Below are 20,046 nucleotides of genomic sequence, written 5' to 3' on the forward strand. Positions count from 1 at the left end.
CATTTGAAGCAATCCGTTCCGTTTTTGTTGAAATGTGAAGCTGGTGTATGATAAACCTCTGTAATAAAAAAAACAAGATACATATCAGCATGTATTAGTAGCATTATGTATGCATGTACACACGTGTGTATTTTATAGAATAGAAAATTCAAATTCTTCTAAAGCAACCATATTGAAACAACCAAATTGCTTTACAGATTAAAATTAGATGCAGATGTTACGGCCTTTTATCTCAAAAATAATTCTAGTCTCATACAGTTATTAACAATATTTATTATTTAATTATAAATACCGCCAACTGAGAAGTGATTTCTGGATTTGAGTCTATATGTCAATCTGGTTCCAACTGCCTAACAAACGACATTCTCCCATTCTCTGTACACAAAATAGTATCTACAATTACATAATATAATAAAAATTATTAGCAAAGTATTTGTGGGTCCTATAAGTTTACCGGTAACAGGTTCTAGCTATCAACACCCACACAAACTTTCTCTCTCTATTCTCTAATAATTAATTATTAATTATTACCTTGTCCTTAACCAAGCCACCAGACGTAAAAATCCCGGCATTTTCCAAAGCCGTTAAAACCCTCATCTACAAATTACATAATTTTCAAATTCGTTATAAACATTGTTTTAAAAGATTATATAAATGGAAGTAGAGATCCTGCATACTTGGACTTTCATCATCAAGAACTCTTTCCATGAGATAAAGGTTACAATATTTTGTCATCTCCGATACAACTTCCAAAACAGAAGATTTCACAGTTGCTTGATTCTGCCAGATATGATGAAAATTAGAAATAAATTAACTTTATTCAGATATTAATATATGCAGAAAAAGTAAATTATCACAACCTGAAGCTCTTCGGGGGTGTTTTCCTCCAGAATAACACCAAGCAACCGACAAGTTACCTGCACAAAATTCATTGAAATTAAGAATAACATAATGTTTTGGTAATCTTAAGAATCTTTAATTAAATTACTTACAAGCTTGAACAAAAATTATTAATTTAACCTTTTTACCACACTCCAACTTTTCATACAAAAAATGCAACATTTGGCTTGGTAAGTAGTTTAATGAAAATGTTTAAATATCAAGTACATGTCCAAAATGCCCTTGATGACAAGATAAAAAACTTGCAAAACACGACCGAATTTACTAAATGTAAGTAAGAAAACTTGCAAGGCTTGTAAACGAACCAAGTGCTCAGTGAACAGTTCATGAACCATCTGATGAGGAGTTCGTTTATTTAATAAGCGAACAAACATGAGCAAAAATTTAGACTATTTAGTTAAACGAGCGAACATTATCACATGTCTCATTCTTTAATTTATGTTCGTGAGTATTCGTTTATGTATGTTCATTTTAAAATCGTTAGTTTCAGTCTGTTTAAGTCAGTTTTTTTAATATATTCATTAAATTTTTGGCCCATTATGACTTAGTCTAGTTTTAAACGAACAAACATAAACGGACATGAACATCTTCGTTTTCTTAACCAACAAATACGAACAAGAAAACCTGTTTTAGTTGTTCGTGTTCGGTTAAGGTTAAACAAAAAAACACGCTCGGTTTGTTTTTGTTCGGTTTGTTTACAAGCCTAAAACTTGCAAAACAATAAAGTAGTAATTTAAAAAGCACACCTTTCTTCCATCACTTAATTTCTGCCTGACCATGTGTCCCAATGTAAGCTGTATAAACAAAAATAAAAACAACATATTAATTAGTATACGAAAACAAAACAAAAAATCAATTTTTTTTTATTAAATTTGAATTTACATTTTCAGGTTGTAACAACCCATAATTTTCTCTTAAATCATCAGAAGATAACAAATTTTCATTGGGTTCACTATTGAATCCAGAAGTGCCAAGTTGACTTTTAGGTTGACTTCTTCGAGGCGTTCTTAATGCCCTCCATGTATAAATGACTGCAACAGCAAATCCTGCTATAGCCCAAACAGATCGAAAATCCTAAAACTGAAATATATGATTTACTTCAGTTTGCAATGTAACGATGCCCAATTTTATAAACAAATTCGAAGAAATGACCTAAGGTGTTAAATCTTACCACATGTTTGTTGATCTACACAAACAAGGAGCATGCTTGAGGCTAACGAAGAAGCAGAGAATGAGGCGATGAGTATATGGAACAAGAAGATGGGCCACATAAACTTACCACTGTTTGCGTTCCCTAATAATCATCCAAAGCCCACTGATATGTCGACTAATGCAACCCCAACAAACGAGCCAATGAATAATCCAAATTTGAATGTGCTGTCAATTTAGCCAAACATGTAAAATTAACACAATTTCAAACTTCAAATGGGGTATAATAGATCGAACAAATTAAATAGTCATTAAACAAATCAACTAACAAGATGAAATTATCAAATCAACCTTTTTTTTTTCTTCTTCTCTAAATCCATATTAGAGTGAGTTTCGGATTTTATTTTTGACCCAAATCAATTAAGGCAAATGTAATTATGAACAACCGATGAAAACACCTCTGTTTTATTGGTTTTCCGCCCATTCCATCTTGAGGTGAATTTGAAGGAAACCCATTGAATATGCGGCTTGATCTTGAAAGCCCTAAAATGGAGATTTTACTCAAATTGATAAGATGAGAAGGAACATGAAGATGTAGCAGGAGACAATTCTTATTCATTTCAAAGTAAATTTTGAATACGGAGAATGATCGGGTAAGAGCAGCATGAAAATAGTAGGAGCAAGAGAGTGGGTGTATATATAGTAAGTTGGTAACTGTAAACTTATGTAACTGCGATTTGAGTAGGATGGTGTCATAGTTTAAAAATGAATGCTCATTTTGAAACTTTGAATCTAATCACAAAAAGTATTTGCATTAATAGGCTTGTACATTATTACCCGCATGTCAATACTAAATACTATTTATATCGAAACGTAGACAAAAATAAGCGTGTCATTATGCCATGTTAAAAATTTTTGAGAACTTAATATATTCAAAGATGACACAAAAACAAAAAGAAACTAAAATAGAGGAATATAGGGTTAAACTTAAAGGGGTGGAATATATACAAATTTTCAAAAGTTTAATATAGTTGGGGGGTAAATAATGTAACTATAATTTAAACAATCAAAGATCCGTGAATGGGTGATGATTGAAAGACAAAAATACCCTCTTAACTTCCTCAAGACATGCATAAAGGTTAAGTACAATAGGCAATCAAAGTTATACCTCTTAAATTTTAATAGGTCTTTGACTCCTCTATCATATATAGTAGAGAAGAGATTAGAAGAAAAAGTTTTATAATCTTTGACTAGAAGTCTAATTGTTGATTAAACTAGCAGTGTTAACCGCGCGTTGCGACGGTATGTTTTGGGTTTGCCTGTTTGATAATAAACATAGTTTTTGTTTGGTGACACTCAAGTATTGTATTCAAATCAAACATAATATAGGAAGTAATATTTGTTCTATATACAATAGTTATATTTGAATATAGAATTTTAACATTTCCTCAAATTAGTATTAAATTCCCCTGTAAGACTGGTTCATCAGGTTTGAAAAAAAAAACGAATAGAAAAGTGCTATATAATGTAACTATAAACATAAATACACCCTCACAATGATAAATAATATTTATGCATAAATAACTCTTACATGACCATTTGACCATAAATATAAAAGAGAACCATATATCCATGCTAAAAAACAAATCTTTAGCCAGATAATTAAAGAGAAAAAATATCTTAAAAGATTATTATAACTTATGTAAAATTTATTTGCAATAAATATTTTGATAAATATACTTGATCAAAATAAATATCCATGTAACTTAATTTGATAAAAAAACAGATAATTAATACATGTTAGTATGTTACATGTATGCGAATATCTTCTCTATCTTTTCTATGTTTTTGCAAGTAACTTAGTAGCATAATATGGTAATAAAAAATACAGATATATTTCAAGACATTGTGACAATAAGTTTGCTTGAACATTTTCCTCAGTTATTCTATAAGGTTTACTTTGCGAATAAAAGCGTTTTATGTTTTTTATGGCGGTTATCAGATAAAAATAAAGGATATATATCCAAATATATATATAAAAATAAAACACCGACAATCACAAAAAAAGATAAAATCTCATTCATAAAATCATGACACATAAAAAACTGATCGAATTATTTCATCATTTTATAATTATTATATTGCAACAAACCGTTTATCACTTTACAACACTTGCAGAGATAACAAAATTCTTTTAATGGAGTTGCGGGCAACCGCATATGAACCACACGGGTCCGCCTATGCTGGAAGTCTCCATCATTTAATTACATAAAATTAAGTGTCTTAATTTGCCCATAGTTGATGCATTTTATATAGTACTAGATGAGTGCCCGCACGATGCAGCGGGAAACACTTACATTTGTAATCATGTAACAAGTTTATGGATGTTCGTTGTTCGATTTGAAACCGAAAAACGTTCAAACCGGTCATTGGTTTGATTTCACCATTGATTTTTTCATTAACTTTTGGCCGGTCGTTTTCAATTTTCAAAGGTTCGTTTCAGTTTTCGACGACAAAACCAGTTACTAATGGTTTGACCCACGGTTAATTTAAAATCTATTAAAACCAGACAGCAAACGCCCCTACGTAAAATGGTTTTTTTTTAAATGAAAAAACTATAACAATATGATACTCAAATTAAAGATAAAAACATGCTTGTTTTTATGATATAATTTTCTTAAAAAAGTATAAGCACATGAAAACGTTATTAATATTTAAAAATAATGGGGGGGGGGGGTCGTTATATTTTTTTTTATTTTAAAAAACAAGACAGGAAAAAGAAAGAATGTATATATAAATAATACTATTTCTTTAAACATTAAAGCCATATTGTCCCCATACTTCACTTTCTTTTGTTCTCACAAAATCACAGTGCATTAATACTTTTAATAGCGCATTATATTTCGTCTTAAAAAGACTCATTTAGGTATTAAAGTTAGTTTTAAAAGTAATAATGTTATTGAAAAAGAAGTTAATGCTCTTTGGCCTTTGAAACGGTTTCATAATCAACTGTTTTCAATGGTCATTAACTTCTTATTATTATAACTATAATAATAAAACTAACTTTGAAGGCTAAAGCACATGGACAAAACCTTAATTAACTATACAAGCTATAATCTCTACACAAAGATAAAAGATGCATCAAACCGATCATTTTATTCAATTCTACATAATACAATGAAGTACTAACTGAATGACTGAACAACTTGTATTATATTTTTTCACAATTAGCATATTTAAACGACACCACATTGTTAACCAAATCAAAACCCAACAAATGATTTATCTGAGCCAAGTTCCCCACAATCGCTAAGCCGGAAGCGGGTTGAAATGCCAAGCACATCATATGGTTACTAATCGTCACAAAAACATTTTCCCTCGTCAACTCGACATCCGCCCCGTCAAAATGCATCGTGACTTTAGGCATTGTAGTCACTTTCTTCGAACGATAACATAAATCAAAAACCTTTTGCGGATCTTTCATAGTCCTAACGTTAATAGCCTCCTTAAGAGCCGCCAAAAATTCGTTATATAATTTACCAGGTAAATTTGTTAACGTTGTTCCAGAATCGATGATCATGTTTCCTTTCAACGCTTTTGTGGAATTCGGTTTGTCACCAGTATTTAGCCGCTTGTCTCCGACACTTATCCCTTCCAATGTAACATGATAAAATGTTGGTGTGATTCCTTGGACAAGTGGAGTGGACACAACACTTGGACCAAAGTCAAAGTGTCCAAAAATCATTTTACTTGACTTATTTGAGAAACTATTAGTATAAGGGTATGGAATTAAACAATATGAAAATTTAGGTGTGACATAAGAACGTAATTGTGTCACTAGAGAGGACGGACCTTGACCAATCCCAACAATACCATCCCATGTTGGTTCAAAAGTACCACCATTATAAAAACTACAACCAAAAACTATATTCTTGAGGACACGATTACCTAACGTTACGGTTTCTGTTGAAATCGTACCGTTGCTATAAGACCCGTCACCATAACTCTCATAAAACTGACATGTTTTCCTTGGCGAGCAACTAATATCCAACGAGGAATTTAAATCGGTGCACTGTTTTGAGTGACAGCCAACGGGTTGATATGTCGATGACCTCTTTGGGTCAAAAATTGAACCCAAATGCTTGTAACATTTAATGCAAGGCTTACATTGCATCCATGATGCGTCGCTGCCTGTATCGGCAATGGCTAGGATTTTATGTGGTGGGCTTCCGAAAGAGATGTTCATGAGAAACTCTCCATGATCGGGGATAATATCGGCTTGGTATGTCGATCCTTTTTGGAATTGTTTAGTGTTGTTAATAGAACGTTTCACCATGTGGTCTATGCGTTGTTCGAACGTCATAGAATGGTCATAAAATGGGGAATCGATGGAGTCACGATGGAGGAGATTGATGGTTATAGAATCATCGGCGGCGAGAGAGCTGCCGGTGGTGTAAAGAATGGTTAGTGTTATTGCTAGAGCAAGTGAGGAAAACGCCATTGTGTTTTTCACAATGACAAGTTTGTGCTCAATATTAAGTGGTTCAAGCAATTTAAATAAGAGAAAGAAGTTTGAGTTTTCTTTTTTATTTTATTTTTTATCTCATTCTTTTTTATATTTTAAACAAACTAAATACATTTCGGTTATTTTATTATTACTGCTAACTTTCACATTCGTCATCATGAAAAAATCATCTACGTATTGTAAACAAAAAAAAGTATATTTTTATCTCAATTGTAATGTTGCATATTGTTTTAAACTAACAAAAGTTGTGTAAACTGTGAGCATGAACTATTTTTGGTAAACGAGTTATATTTTTAATTATTATAATTTAAAAACTAAAATTTACTAGAATAAATATTTTAAACGAAAAAATCAAATTAATTAATGTTTGTGCATTTAATCTCTAATAATTAGCATTAATAATTTGACTAAAGAAAAATATAATTCTCTCTTGCATTTAATTAAGATTATTTTCTTAGTTTGTTGAGTTTTGAATTTCCAAAAAGAAGTATTAGATTATGGTAATAGGAATATTTTATGCAAATCAAATCACCTGAGTAAAAGCTGGTTCATTTGTGACGGAGAAACTAATGCATTAGACTATATTATTGTCATTTTAATTTTAATTAACTGTCTCAAAATAAAAAAAAATGGTTTGTTTTTGTGGCATTAATTATTTTCTTAAAATGGCCGTGGTGTATAAAACAAATATACTAATTAAACAACCAAGGAAATAAGATTTTAAATATACAACCACACGTATAACATGGTTAAAGTGTAAAATAAGAGATTAATAGTTATATTTGGTATTATTGTAATCAATGATTTTATTAAAAGTTGAAAACAGTGATTCTAAAATATTTATGTGAATTAAATACATAATGCATACACTGAAATACATTATATCATATCATCTTTCAATAAATATTATTAAAAATGGTTATATATCTTTTGGTTAATTTGCATAAACATTATTATTTCTATTTCACTTGAAACTAAAACATGAATGTATCGCATCATATAGAAATGTAATCAGTGTTCACAAATCACTTAGCATATCCTAAACAAATAAACTATTAAAAACAAACACTCGATCAACAACATTTTAAATTTAGAGCAAATAATTTGCAAAATTACACACGGAAAGCATTGACGACGATCGGCAGCTACCGGCGCCAGTAACCAACTATAATGTAGTGGTTCTGCAAAGGGCGATAACCCTAACAGGAAGAAAGACAATGACACAATGGTTGTTGGTGGATTCAGAAACAACATTGGTGATGGCTATATGTATAGATCGACATATGTTTTGATGGGTTCTGACAAAGATTATCGAAGAGACCTGAAAGTCCAATACCCTATGGTATGACACATATAAGTTATATCGAAAATTTATTTGATGTTTGGTCAGCAATACTTGTTGTCTAGTGGCATTAGGTATGTATTCCGGCAATAAGTAGCGGCGATTATGTGGGGTTTCCAGTCCACCGCATATGGTGGTGAGGTGGGGCGGAAAATGGTGATGAAGGTGAATGGAGGACTACAGGGACGCAAATGGATAACAATATAAAAAGACGAGGGTATTTGGGGTTAAGGTTCTGAATATTGAGTGAAAGATGAAATTGCCCCAATTCCGTAAACTTGCTAACAAAATTTACTACATCGTTTGAGGGATGGACACAAAATGATCCTGCCCGACAATTATAGGGGCCCAACATGCTCATTTTTCAAAGTAAGTATGTAAGTGGTTCCCATTCATAAACTGTAAAAACATAAATTACAATTAACTCTTAACTAAGAAGATTACCTAATTGAACTCATTTGAATAATTTCTCTCCACCAAAAGGTTACATCGGGAATTTTCCCAAATGATAATCATATAAATTGGTTCAATATAGTTACAATCGTTTAACTACTAAAAAATAATATTAGAATGAAAATAAAAAACAAAACTTTATTTTAAATTGAATTTTTAATAATCTAAAATATAACTCATTTATGAAATAATAATCTATGTTACCAATCACACTTTAAATTCTACCTTTGTCGGCATCATCAATCTAGTTCTAATGGAACACTTAGGGGGTGTTTGTGATTGTTAATTTTAACCTACTTGATGTGATAAAACAGTTGATATATTTTTATCTTAAGGGGTATTTGGGATTCCTTATTTTCATCAACTTATAACTTATAAACTTTTTAAAAAGTTAATAAGGTGTATAAGGTGTTTGACAAACTATAAGGCTTTATAGATTTTAACTTATGGTGAAAGCAAAATAAAGAGGTTTTGAAAAGTTAAGAATATATAACTTATTAACTTAATGAGTTTGATTTACATATTACATCTCTCTAACCCTCAAAACCCATTACACTCATTTTAAAAAAGAGTGTCTCTTTTGGTCATTTTGATTTTTCCCAACAAATAAGCTAATCCAAAAATTATTATAAAAACTTATTTTCAAAAATTCATAAACTTATAAGTCTTTTTAAACAAAAGTTCCTTTTTTCACTTAAATAAGCAATGCCAAACACACCCTTAGTCAAAATTATTATTGGATTATAATTTCCTTCGTTGCCAGTTACCACACTTTGGTACAATTTTTTTCTTTTCTGGTAGTGGGATACCTGCTGTAATAATAATAAAACCCAAACCCCAAAAGACGATTCGAGAGCGAGCTAGCTACGACTCACTGTAAACTGAAACAAACAAGCAAACCCTTAACTTAAACCCTAGCTCAATTTCTATTTCAATATCAATTTCTTCCGGGAAGATGAAGACCGTAACTAGACGGAAAGCCACCACCTCCGATCTCCCACCGCAGATCCAGCCGCCTCCGTTGAACCACGCCGAAAATGGCGGAAATGAGTACGATGAAGAGGAAAACGAAGGTTATGAGCAGGATGATGGTAAATCTGAAGAACAACCTCCCAAGCTTGCTGAGGGTTTTTACGTCATTGAGACCATCCGCAAAAAAAGGACCCGGAAGGTGCTTTATTATTATTATTATTACTTTCTTTCTTCGTCTTCTTTTACTTGTTTTTATTTTTGTTTTTTATGATTATTATTATTTTGTTTCATTTAAAGCTGATTTTTTGTGACTTGGTGGTTATTGTTGCTGGTGAATTGCTTGTGAAAAAAGGGGGTAAAGCAGTATCTTGTCAAATGGTGAGTTTCATTCCTAGCTACCTAATATTATATTACTTGTGGTTTTGCGTATTGTTGTTGTTATTATTATTCATGAACATGTGTAGTTTTGGGGGTTGTAAAGGGTGGTTAGGATACCGGTAGTGGTTAAACGGGCCGTCTGAACTTTTTTCGCGGTGAAACAAATGTCTTACGTACGGACTGAATGGCGTTGTCGGTGGTTATGTGAGTTGTTTCTTTGTTGGTCATATAATTAAACGACTCGTATGAATGGGCGCTGGTACGCATCGTATGGATTTGTCCACGGTCGTATTGGTCATTTCTTTGTCGGTCACCAAAATAAACAATCAAATAGGCCATATGAATGGCTTTATACGGGATTTGTTAGTGGTCATATCAATCATTTCCTTATACGGCCTGTTTAACGCCTTTTCGCTTTGTCATCCCAAATGACTATTAACACGGCCCGTTTGATCACTTTTCGCCCTACAATACGGTCCGTATGGTTATACGGGCTGTATGACACGTCAATGGTGTTTGTATAGTGGCTACCTTTTACGCCTTTCAATCTAAAAAAACAAAGAAAAGCTACAAAAATGTCAGTACTTTTATGTAGTATAAACTTATCAATGGAGTTTGTTTGTGAAATTAAGGGTTCAAACCGTTTTCCTAAATATATGTTTGAAGTTATGGAATTAGACTTCTAGAACTAAGCATTGATGGTAAAATAGAGTCAATTTTGTATCAGATAAGGGTGCGAGTTTAAAATTGTTTTTTGCTCCCAAAACTAGTCTAGACGTTACATCTATATAAAAATGAACCAGTTGATTAAAATGTGTGTTTATGTTAATAAAGGCGCGGGTGGCCAGAGTCAGCTAACACTTGGGAAACTGTCGAGAGTTTCACGTCATGCCCTGATGTCATCGAAGAATTTGAAAGGTATTCTTATTATTTTGTATTTTTTTATATATATGTTTATATAAAGACCATTCATGTTTATAAGCCCCATACTTAAAACTCTACCTGTGGGTTTTCGTTATTTTAACAAAATTTATATGTTTGACTATAATCATACGCCCAAAGTAGGGGTGGGCGTAGGTCGGTTTTGGGCTCAAACGGGGCCAAAAATGGAAATTTCAGTTTTTGAGTAACACTTTTGGTTTGGGTTCTGTTCTGTTTGGTCTTGGTTTTACCGTTTGGCTTGAAGCCTTGAAGTTTTTGGACTGGAAAAAGATTTGCCCAATATATAGAAATGATTTTGGGCTGAACCCGACCGGAAAGTTTGTTACTTATGAAAACATAGAACCAAACCATCGTTTTTGTTAGCGTTTGGTTGTTCCGATTCGGTTTTATCTGTTTTAATTACATGCAAAACTGAAACCGAACGCAAAGTTTTGTTTTTACGAAACATAAAACTATACCGTCAGTTTTTGTTTGGGTTCGTTATTTTGTTTTTTCATGTACAGATCAGTTTTCCGTTTCATAACTATTGACGCTTTCTCCCTTTTTTGAAACATGAAGCATGAGTACTGGGAAACGTAAACGCAAACACAAACATTCTGTGGGTCCCACGTCACAGTCAAATAAGAAACAGCAACAAGATGCTTCTGTTGCTGATGCCCACAACTCAGATGGAAAACTTGGTGAAACTAAGCCTACATCTTCCACAAATCAAGAAACCACAACCGAGTTTGGCGTACATATTCAAGAAGACCCAGCTGAACAACCCTCAAAAGCACTCACCGTGGTTGATGAACCCAAGGTTCTTCGGGCCAGTCCCCGAACTGGAGCTAAACGAAGGAAGTCGTGTGTGGTTAAACGGTTTAAGAAAGAATCGAACAAGAAAACAACTGCTGTTAATGATGTAATTGTGGAAGATGATACTAAGAACGAAACTCCTCCACGTGTGTCGGTTGTTACAAAGATTATTAAGCCGGTTAATTATTCGGTCTCTGTGCATGATGACACGGAGGAAGTGTGGGTGTCGTTTCAGGTCATGAGGTTTGTGATCATTCTTCTCTCTTTCTATTGTTTGTTCATTAATAATTTCAATTCCGTTTCATGGTATTATTATTATTATTATTATTATTATAAACAGGTCAGATGGTGAAGAGATCGTTGTTGATAACAAATACCTCAAGGAAAACAATCCACTTATGGTAAATACTCACTTTCCTTCTTGAAAACAAAACATGTTTATTATTTCATGAACTTTTTTTTTTCCAAAATAGTGTTGAGAAAAATATTTACCTGGTGGTGTTGGAAAATATTTACCAAATACGTGTTGTTTCTTTATTTTTTCTTCAATAAATTCATTTCAGTTTTTCATTTATTTTTTAACCATTCATTATAATTATTTCTTTTTTTAATCAAACATTATGGTTATTAACTTTTATAAATATTATTATATTATTATTTTGGTTATAATATATCAACCAAAAGTAGATTATTCAATCTGAAAGCAGATTATTGTCACATTCTAATATTTTGAATTATTTTTTTTTAATTCATTTATATTAATATACCTGAACTTTTTTGAATCGTTGTATTTAATTGAAAGATAGAAAACAATGTTTTCGTTAAAAATATGAATAATACATTGAAGCGATACCACTTTGGTGAATAAAAGTATTTTTGAAAGAACCTCCAATACTATGTTACTTAGAAATAAGAAACAAGGAACAATATGACATAGTGTTGATTTATTTTATGTTTATTGATAATGGCAGTTGATCAACTTTTACGAGCAGCATCTTCGGTATAACAGCCCATCTGAATGAGCGAGTAGAGGTGCGATCTGGATATTCCTCCTTTATCTTTTTATAATTTATTTGAAATCATCCTTTTGTAGCCAGGGAGCTTCTAACACGCGGAATAGACACTGATTGACTTAAATTCTTAGGATAATTTATATATGATGCATTCAATTGTGAAAGCATGTTATGTCTTCACTATTTCTAGATGAATGCTTTTATGAACTGGTAAATATATGTTAGCTTCCACGGACATCATGCATGTGATGCGTAGTGCTGATTTATAACATATTACATTTTGGCTTGTTTGTGTGCCTGAGTGCTTTTAACTTGCTATAGCGTGTTGGTGTGTTTAGTTGATTAATCTTTTGTGTTTTCGGTTGAGCACGTGCAAATTTCTAGAAAAAAAACTATGACTAAATGTGAGTAGTAGTTGATTTTCTTTGATTTTTACACAATCTTGTCAAAGTTATTTACAAATTATCAGATAATTTGTATACTTATTGGATTCCGTACTATTTTTCTGTTAATTTTTCTGTTAATATTTGACCAATATGTTGAGATCTATGTCCATATATTGTGATCATTTTTTTAAGGAACACCAAAATAAAATATGTATAAAATTAAAATAAAATTAAAAACCAACTTTTTGGTTATGAACCTTAACTTTCTGGCGAAGTAGCAAGAACATGAATCAAGAAATATATGTTTACATATAAAAATAAATGATGGATGTGTAATCTTACACGTTCAAGATCATAAATCCATCTTGAATTTGTAAATCATTATTTTCAACTAGCTATATAAACAAACAATTGGGGGTGTTGTGGGCTCCAAAAATTATATATATGAACACTGATTTGAATGGGGAGTTTTGCTGTGTGGAGTGATAAATAAGATACTTGTTAGTTTATTTTGCTGTGTGGAGTAATCTTGTTAGTTTAGATAAGACAGATAATGGGGAAAATAATTTTGTTATTAAGTTAATCATGGAAAATGGATAGGTCTAGTCGGGTAAGTACCAAATCAAAAGTGTGTGGTAAAACGGAGTGCAGAATGATGTATGTGTAATTAATAAACGAGGGAGCATATGTCCGACCTTCATGCTCGATAGGCTCAAGTAGGCTCTCTAGCCTAAATGAGCTTATTTATATAAATTTTATTCAATGTATGTATATAATAAATATTAATTATTGTTATGAATTAATCTTTATTAGAGTGACTCTCCACATATTTTACCATTATATGATGACTCTTCATCATCTTTGTATTACTCTTGTATTAATGTGTTGAGCCTATATAAGAGGCTTTGTATTACACATATTAAGATATCAATAAGAAATCATTCTCCTATTCTCTCTATATTGCTAATAGGTTCTACTTGTTTTACAACACGTTATCAGCACGAGTTGCTTTTAGAGTCCGTTCACATCTTCATGAGATAAGTATCGCCTACTAATTATCTTTACTTGTTCTTTATTCTCTCGAACATAAACCCTATTGTGATTTATTAAATTTTCGGTTAAATAGATATTCATGTTTAAGATTTGGTTTATTGTTATAATATTGGTTCTAAGATTTTAATTAACAATTTGCGACAAGTATATGTTCTTCGTTTAAATTATTTTAATCTCAAATGTATTACATCCCTATATTATAATTTCATCTTAATCTTATAATTTATTAGCCATACAGTTAATTGGATTATATGCGTACAAGATGAAGGATTATATAAATATTACTCGTATATGATTTGTTTTGTTTCTATTGGTTATTGACTCTCTAATGGGGGGAGACACTCAAATAGGTGTTTGGTGTTTTATATGCATATTATCAGATGTTTGGTGTTTTGTTTTATATATGTTTTCTTAAGAATTTTTTATTATTATCATCATTATTATTAGTATTATTATTATACACTTTTAATTTATAAATATGGTAATTTCAACCTACGTTTAAGCATATGATTTAATTTGATTTCATTAAATAAAATAACTGGACTATACATACTTCTCGAATTGATTATATAGTTACATAAATATTAAATTCTTTTATGATAACTCTTATATGTTTTCAAATAATTATTATTGATAAATAATCATATTTTTCAAGTAAATTTATTTTATTTGACTATAAATTATGAAAGAAAGTACTTATTTTAAAAAGCGATTTATGTATAAATCGAAAGATGTTGCACATTATTAATATCTTTTAATGGCCTGCAATAATTAAATGTATTGTTGATACTTTCATAAGTTAAATGTCTTTTTATTTACCTCTACTCTAAATATCATGTGGCATTCAATGTGGACTTTTAATTTTTATTGGTCATGAGGTAGTTACATGAAAGTTTTCAATGTATTACTACACACTTAAAACATTAAAAGCATATGTTACTATAAGATGTATTACTTGTTTCTATGTACATGTTCATAACTGCATACATGTTGTGAAAATGTTTAGATACATGGATTGTGTATAGAAGTTGTTAATTTTTAGTTTTTGTCGTCAATGACAAATACTTATAATTAATAATAATGATGTATCATTTTATTTCATGAAAATTTTAGAAATTTAAGCCAACTATTAGTATAGATCATTCGTTTTGTATTAACATGAATTGTGTAAAAATGTAGTTCAAGATTCTCGTAAGAATTCCATATGCATGCATATAACTGTAATTAAGTATTCAATATATCTTTCATGACGTCTTTCACAATATGTTAGTAACCATAATGAAACAACAAGATGTTGAAACTCATGTAGTTGATGTTGATAAAATTAAGAATGATGTCTAATGGGTTTTATTTAATCACTATTGCAATTTGTATAAGGACATTATAATACATATTACTTTTATGATGATATGGTAAAAAGATAATACGCATAATTTATGTGTGTTGTATATTATCACGAGGAACAATTGTTGAGTTTAATTTTAATGTGTTTAGAAGTTAATAGTTCATGAAATTTGAATCACATAAAATGTGAACACACACTTTACAACTTCACCTCAAGGAGCTTCGAAGACGCTTAATATATGTATAATTAGTTAATATGATAAACTTTAACTAAGTACTTGTTTTGAGGATGTTTTCTGTGGTAGATAACTATATGTTTCTTGGAAAATGATGATATGATTATGAATGGTTTTATATTCTTGCTTCATTTTCTATATATATTAGACATAAACTCGGTCAATTTATAAGTCGAATGTGTATGGACAAGTAGACTTTTGATTAGTGGTACTTTTGAATTTTGATGACAACAATAATTTTCATGTTTTAATTTAGTGAAAATAGATCATGTGGATAACAAATGATGTCCAATAACTCATGTTATTTATTTGATTTACATTATTATTAAAAGCGTGGTTTATATGGTAGTATATTATAATAATGAAAATGCGTATATGATTTGTTTTTGGAAATGTATATGAATCCTACTTGTTATAAATGACCAAAGTTGTGGTATATGATCACATGATATAAACATGCTTGAATTGTGATCAAGAGTTATAATATTACACCGATGTACCAAACTCCATAAAGCTTATTATAAATTTATGGAAGTTGTAAGATTTTGGATCGCTAAATCTCAATGATTCTAGCATATAACTTCTTCTCAATTTATGTTATATGATAAGAAGATTATTCATACAAGTTGTGAATAATACAATTTCTTTTGACTAACCTCAAATATACTCTTGAAGTACTAAGATTGTTAAAGAATACCAAGAAAACGCCCACCATGAAAGTTGTGTGGTGTTAATCCATTCCCTGAAGTGAATGTGATGATACACTGATCAGAGTAAAGATTACTATCATAACTAAAGAAATTATAATGAGAGAAATCTGCATTTTGTCTCCCTGGAAAATAACGTCGCGAGATGGGTTAACCACTGAAAGAGATTTCGCGAACTTTGGACTATTGTGATATTTTGGGCGGGTCAGTTTGTGTCCTTGCAGTCAGTTGACCGACCAAAAAACGTTGAAATTACCGTTTTACCCATGAGCCTATAATTAATTCTAAAACTAAATATCCAATATCGTGTAGAGGGTGGGGTTCGAACCCCCGACCCCTGGTTTAGTAACAAACAACACCAACCATTTGAACTAAACTAACTTGTGTTATATCTATACAATATATAATATATATTCAACATTTGAACTGAACCAAGAATTGAAACTTTATACAATTTGTAATTTATATTCTCTATATTCATCATTTTTTTAAACGTTTTTTTAAAACCATTTTTATGTAAAAATTTAATGACTTGTTTTTTTAAAATATCACCCGGAAACTTTTCGCCCGAAAACAACGAAACGACTCGTTTTTAAGTAAACTTTTCGCCCGGAAAACAACGAAACGACTCGTTTTTTAGTAAACTTTTCGTCCGAAAACAACGAAACGACTCGTTTTTTAGTAAACTTTTCGTCCGAAAACAACGAAACGGGTCGTTTTTTAAGAAACTTTTCACCCGGAAATAACGAAACGACTCGTTTTTTAGTAAAATTTTCGCCCGAAAACAACGGAACGGACTGTTTTTTAAGAAACTTTTCGTCCGAAAACAACGAAACGGGCCAGTTTTTAAGAAACTTTTCGTCCGAAAACAACGAAACGGGCCGTTTTTAAGAAATTTTTCGCCCGAAAACAACGAAACGGGCCGTTTTTAAGAAACTTTACGTCCGAAAACAACGAAACGGGCCTTTTTTAAGAAACTTTTCGCCCGAAAACAACGAAACGGGCGTTTTCAAGAAACTATTCGTCCGAAAACAAAGTGATGGCCGGAATCCATGGCGGGTGGTGGTTGCCGTGGCGGCGGCGTGGTGTCGGAAGTTAGGGGTTTTGATCGGAATGATTTATAGGTGCGGTGGTTGAATTATTGAAGCGATTGGTGGTGGGATTTTAGAGATTTGAGGGTTTGAGTGATGAAATCTATGGTTTGAGGATTTGATTAATTGTTATGAAACTGATGTTGAAGATGATGAGATTAAGAGTTGGTGGTGGGTTTGAGGATTTGAGGTTGATGATGATGAAGATGAGAGTTTGGTCGATGATGATGAAGCTGAGAGTTGATGATGATGAAGATGAGAGTTGATGATGATGAAGATGAGATCTGGTGATGATGATGAAGCTTACGATGTTGCTGCTGCTACTACTATTATTATTATTATTATATATAAATTATTTATTAAAAGAAGATTACTAAAATACCCTTAATATGTTGGTATTATTACAAAAATACCGACAGTCAACTGACGGCAGGAGTCAGAAGAACCCCCCGGAGAAACACAGGGAGTCAAAGTTCGCAAAATCGTTTTCAGTGGTTAACCCATCTCGCGACGTTATTTTCCAGGGAGGCAAATAGCAGATTTCTCTTATAATGATGACACCATGAAAGTTATCTAGTTAATAATCCATTCTTTGAAGTGAATGTGATGATATAATGATCGGTGTAAACTCTGTGATCATGGTAATTGAATAAATTGTTATGATGCTCATGTTAATAATGAGATCAACTATGTTAATAATGTGATGATTATAAAATGATCGATGATAAAGGTCATGATATTGGTAAATGATGACATTATAATGACCCTCACGTTGATAATGAGATCAACCATGTTACTATTGATCACAAGAAATGACATTCTAAGTGAGTGATTATACGAGAATAAAACACGGGAAACGTGTTTTAACATGAATGTTTAGAATGATGATATACTATATGATCATAATACATAAATTTATGGATCATGATTGTTTAATATATTGGCTTGACCGGTTTGACCATTTCGAGTCATTGATGATGTGAATTTATTGGAGAACTAGAAGATTTTTCATGGTAATTAAACATACAATGTTTGTTCTTAAGGGGAATTTAATTTTTAACCAACTAAGTTGGGTTTAAATCTCTAATATACTATGAAAATGATAAAAGGATATGTATATCCTGATATGATACCATTTAGTGTTTTTAAATCGATGCATCGTCTAAATGGTTATCAAATTCACAACCTGAAGTTTGCGTGACTTAGCTAATAGCAAGCCCACTATTCTAGAGGTGATCTTAATTCCCATATTACTAATGATTATTGGAATAAGTGTTAAACAACATGTGATTATTATTGTTACAATTTTTTTTGTTGAAGCCGATGAACAAACGTCTATGATTAAATACAAATCCAATAATCATGAGAGCAAAAGTTCATATTTTTTTGTTGGAACACGTGTTTTTACACAAGGTAATATTAATTTACATAAGGCCCAAAAGTTATAATACTTCATCCCCATTACAATTGGTTTTCAGTCATGAACCAAATATTTCCCATTTATAGTTTTTAAAAGTGCAATACACATTGCAATTACTCCACCACAATGCACAAAAATGAGACATCATGGAAGGTTGGGAATATATGTTGGATATGGAAAAGTATTGATAAGTATGTATTTAGAGTCATCAATGTGGGATTCGTCTACGACTCAATATTGATTTTTACTTAAACAAAATAATATTTCCAACATGAGGGGGGAATAAGAAGCAGTTGGAAAATTAAAAAGTTGTAATGAATTATCATTATGTTGATCCTCAAGTTAAAAAGTGTAAACCAGAAGTTAAAAAGATAATTCATTTACAAGAATTAACGAATTAACTACCAAATGCATTCACAGACCTAAATAGAGTGACTAGCTAAGTCACATATAACAACTGCTATTGCTCCAATAAATGTTATTAAAAGGATAACCATACACTGGTAATGAGTTTATGGCATGCCTGAAGCGTGTTAGACTATTCGGTTCAAGAATATAAATCCTCGAAACTGGAGCAAGTAATGAAAATGGTCAAGTCGAGGTATAATGAAAGATTCTCTTTAAGAGACAATAGACATGATGGTTCTAGAAGAGAACCTCAGGTACCTGAAAATAAAAGAGATCTCAACAAACTATATCATGTCTAGATATATCTGGAATCGAAAAAATCGACGTCGTTGATAATTATGTATAGCGCTAGAAATAATGAAAATTTTGAGGATTAAGAACTAAGTTCTACCGATAAATGAGATATAAAAATGATTGGCCAAAGTGGAAAGACACAAACAGGGCAGAATTGAATTCTCTAAATAACGGAAAGTATGTTGGACCAGCAGTCCGTACAACTAAAGTTGTAAAGTGTGTTAGATACAAACGGGTATTGTATATTAGTTATGAAAATTCATCAAGTGATATATTGCAAAATTGATGGCACAAGAATTTTTGCAAAGACCCATGATTAATTATGAGGACACACATTCTCCAATGGTGGAAGCAATGACTTTCCGATAACTAAACAATCTGGTAATACAAAAAGAGAATTGATATGCGTCCAATAAATATTTTTATTCAGTTTATACTGAGATTTACAAGAAAATCTATGAAGGATTTGAATTATCAAATAATGTAAAATAAGTTCTCGAGAACGATATGATTACAATATAAATTCAGGGTTACTGCATAAGGTAAATATCTTAAGGATGTAATCCCTATGCACCAATAAGCATATGGTGATATTCAATAAACGATATACAAGGGGATCAGGAAAAGAGAGAATTTTG

The 20,046-nt window shown here is 31.4% G+C and overlaps 2 protein-coding genes and 1 pseudogene across 4 annotated transcripts; 1 reads left to right on the plus strand and 2 right to left on the minus strand.

Annotated features, from left to right (window-relative positions):
* Positions 1 to 538: 538 nt before the first annotated feature.
* LOC143529036 (peroxisome biogenesis protein 22-like) lies at positions 539 to 2,892 on the minus strand. The gene is made up of 6 exons (XM_077024923.1): positions 2,887 to 2,892; positions 1,783 to 1,974; positions 1,647 to 1,694; positions 861 to 917; positions 678 to 780; positions 539 to 597 (listed from the first exon to the last, which is right to left on the minus strand). Exons 1-6 carry the CDS (start codon positions 2,890 to 2,892, stop codon positions 539 to 541), a joined length of 465 nt encoding a protein of 154 aa, XP_076881038.1.
* Positions 2,893 to 5,220: 2,328 nt separating this feature from the next.
* Positions 5,221 to 6,637, minus strand: LOC143637743 (aspartic proteinase CDR1 pseudogene; annotated as a pseudogene).
* Positions 6,638 to 9,220: 2,583 nt separating this feature from the next.
* On the plus strand, positions 9,221 to 12,921 carry LOC143529016 (chromo domain-containing protein LHP1-like). Of its 3 annotated transcripts, none has more exons than XM_077024905.1 (7): positions 9,221 to 9,540; positions 9,694 to 9,719; positions 10,554 to 10,637; positions 11,220 to 11,699; positions 11,797 to 11,857; positions 12,428 to 12,488; positions 12,550 to 12,921. In XM_077024905.1, the coding sequence occupies exons 1-6, from the start codon at positions 9,325 to 9,327 to the stop codon at positions 12,476 to 12,478; spliced, it is 918 nt and encodes a 305-aa protein (XP_076881020.1). In that variant the 5' UTR covers positions 9,221 to 9,324; the 3' UTR covers positions 12,479 to 12,488; positions 12,550 to 12,921. The 3 variants fall into 3 exon arrangements, with proteins under 3 accessions (XP_076881020.1, XP_076881021.1, XP_076881019.1); XM_077024906.1 differs by having other exon boundaries at positions 12,554 to 12,921; XM_077024904.1 differs by having other exon boundaries at positions 12,428 to 12,921.
* Positions 12,922 to 20,046: the final 7,125 nt, after the last annotated feature.

This window comes from Bidens hawaiensis, unplaced genomic scaffold, assembly GCF_021521415.1.
Source record: "Bidens hawaiensis isolate Kalapana, Puna unplaced genomic scaffold, B.hawaiensis_p1.1 tig00008407_1, whole genome shotgun sequence".
Lineage (NCBI taxonomy): Eukaryota > Viridiplantae > Streptophyta > Magnoliopsida > Asterales > Asteraceae > Bidens > Bidens hawaiensis.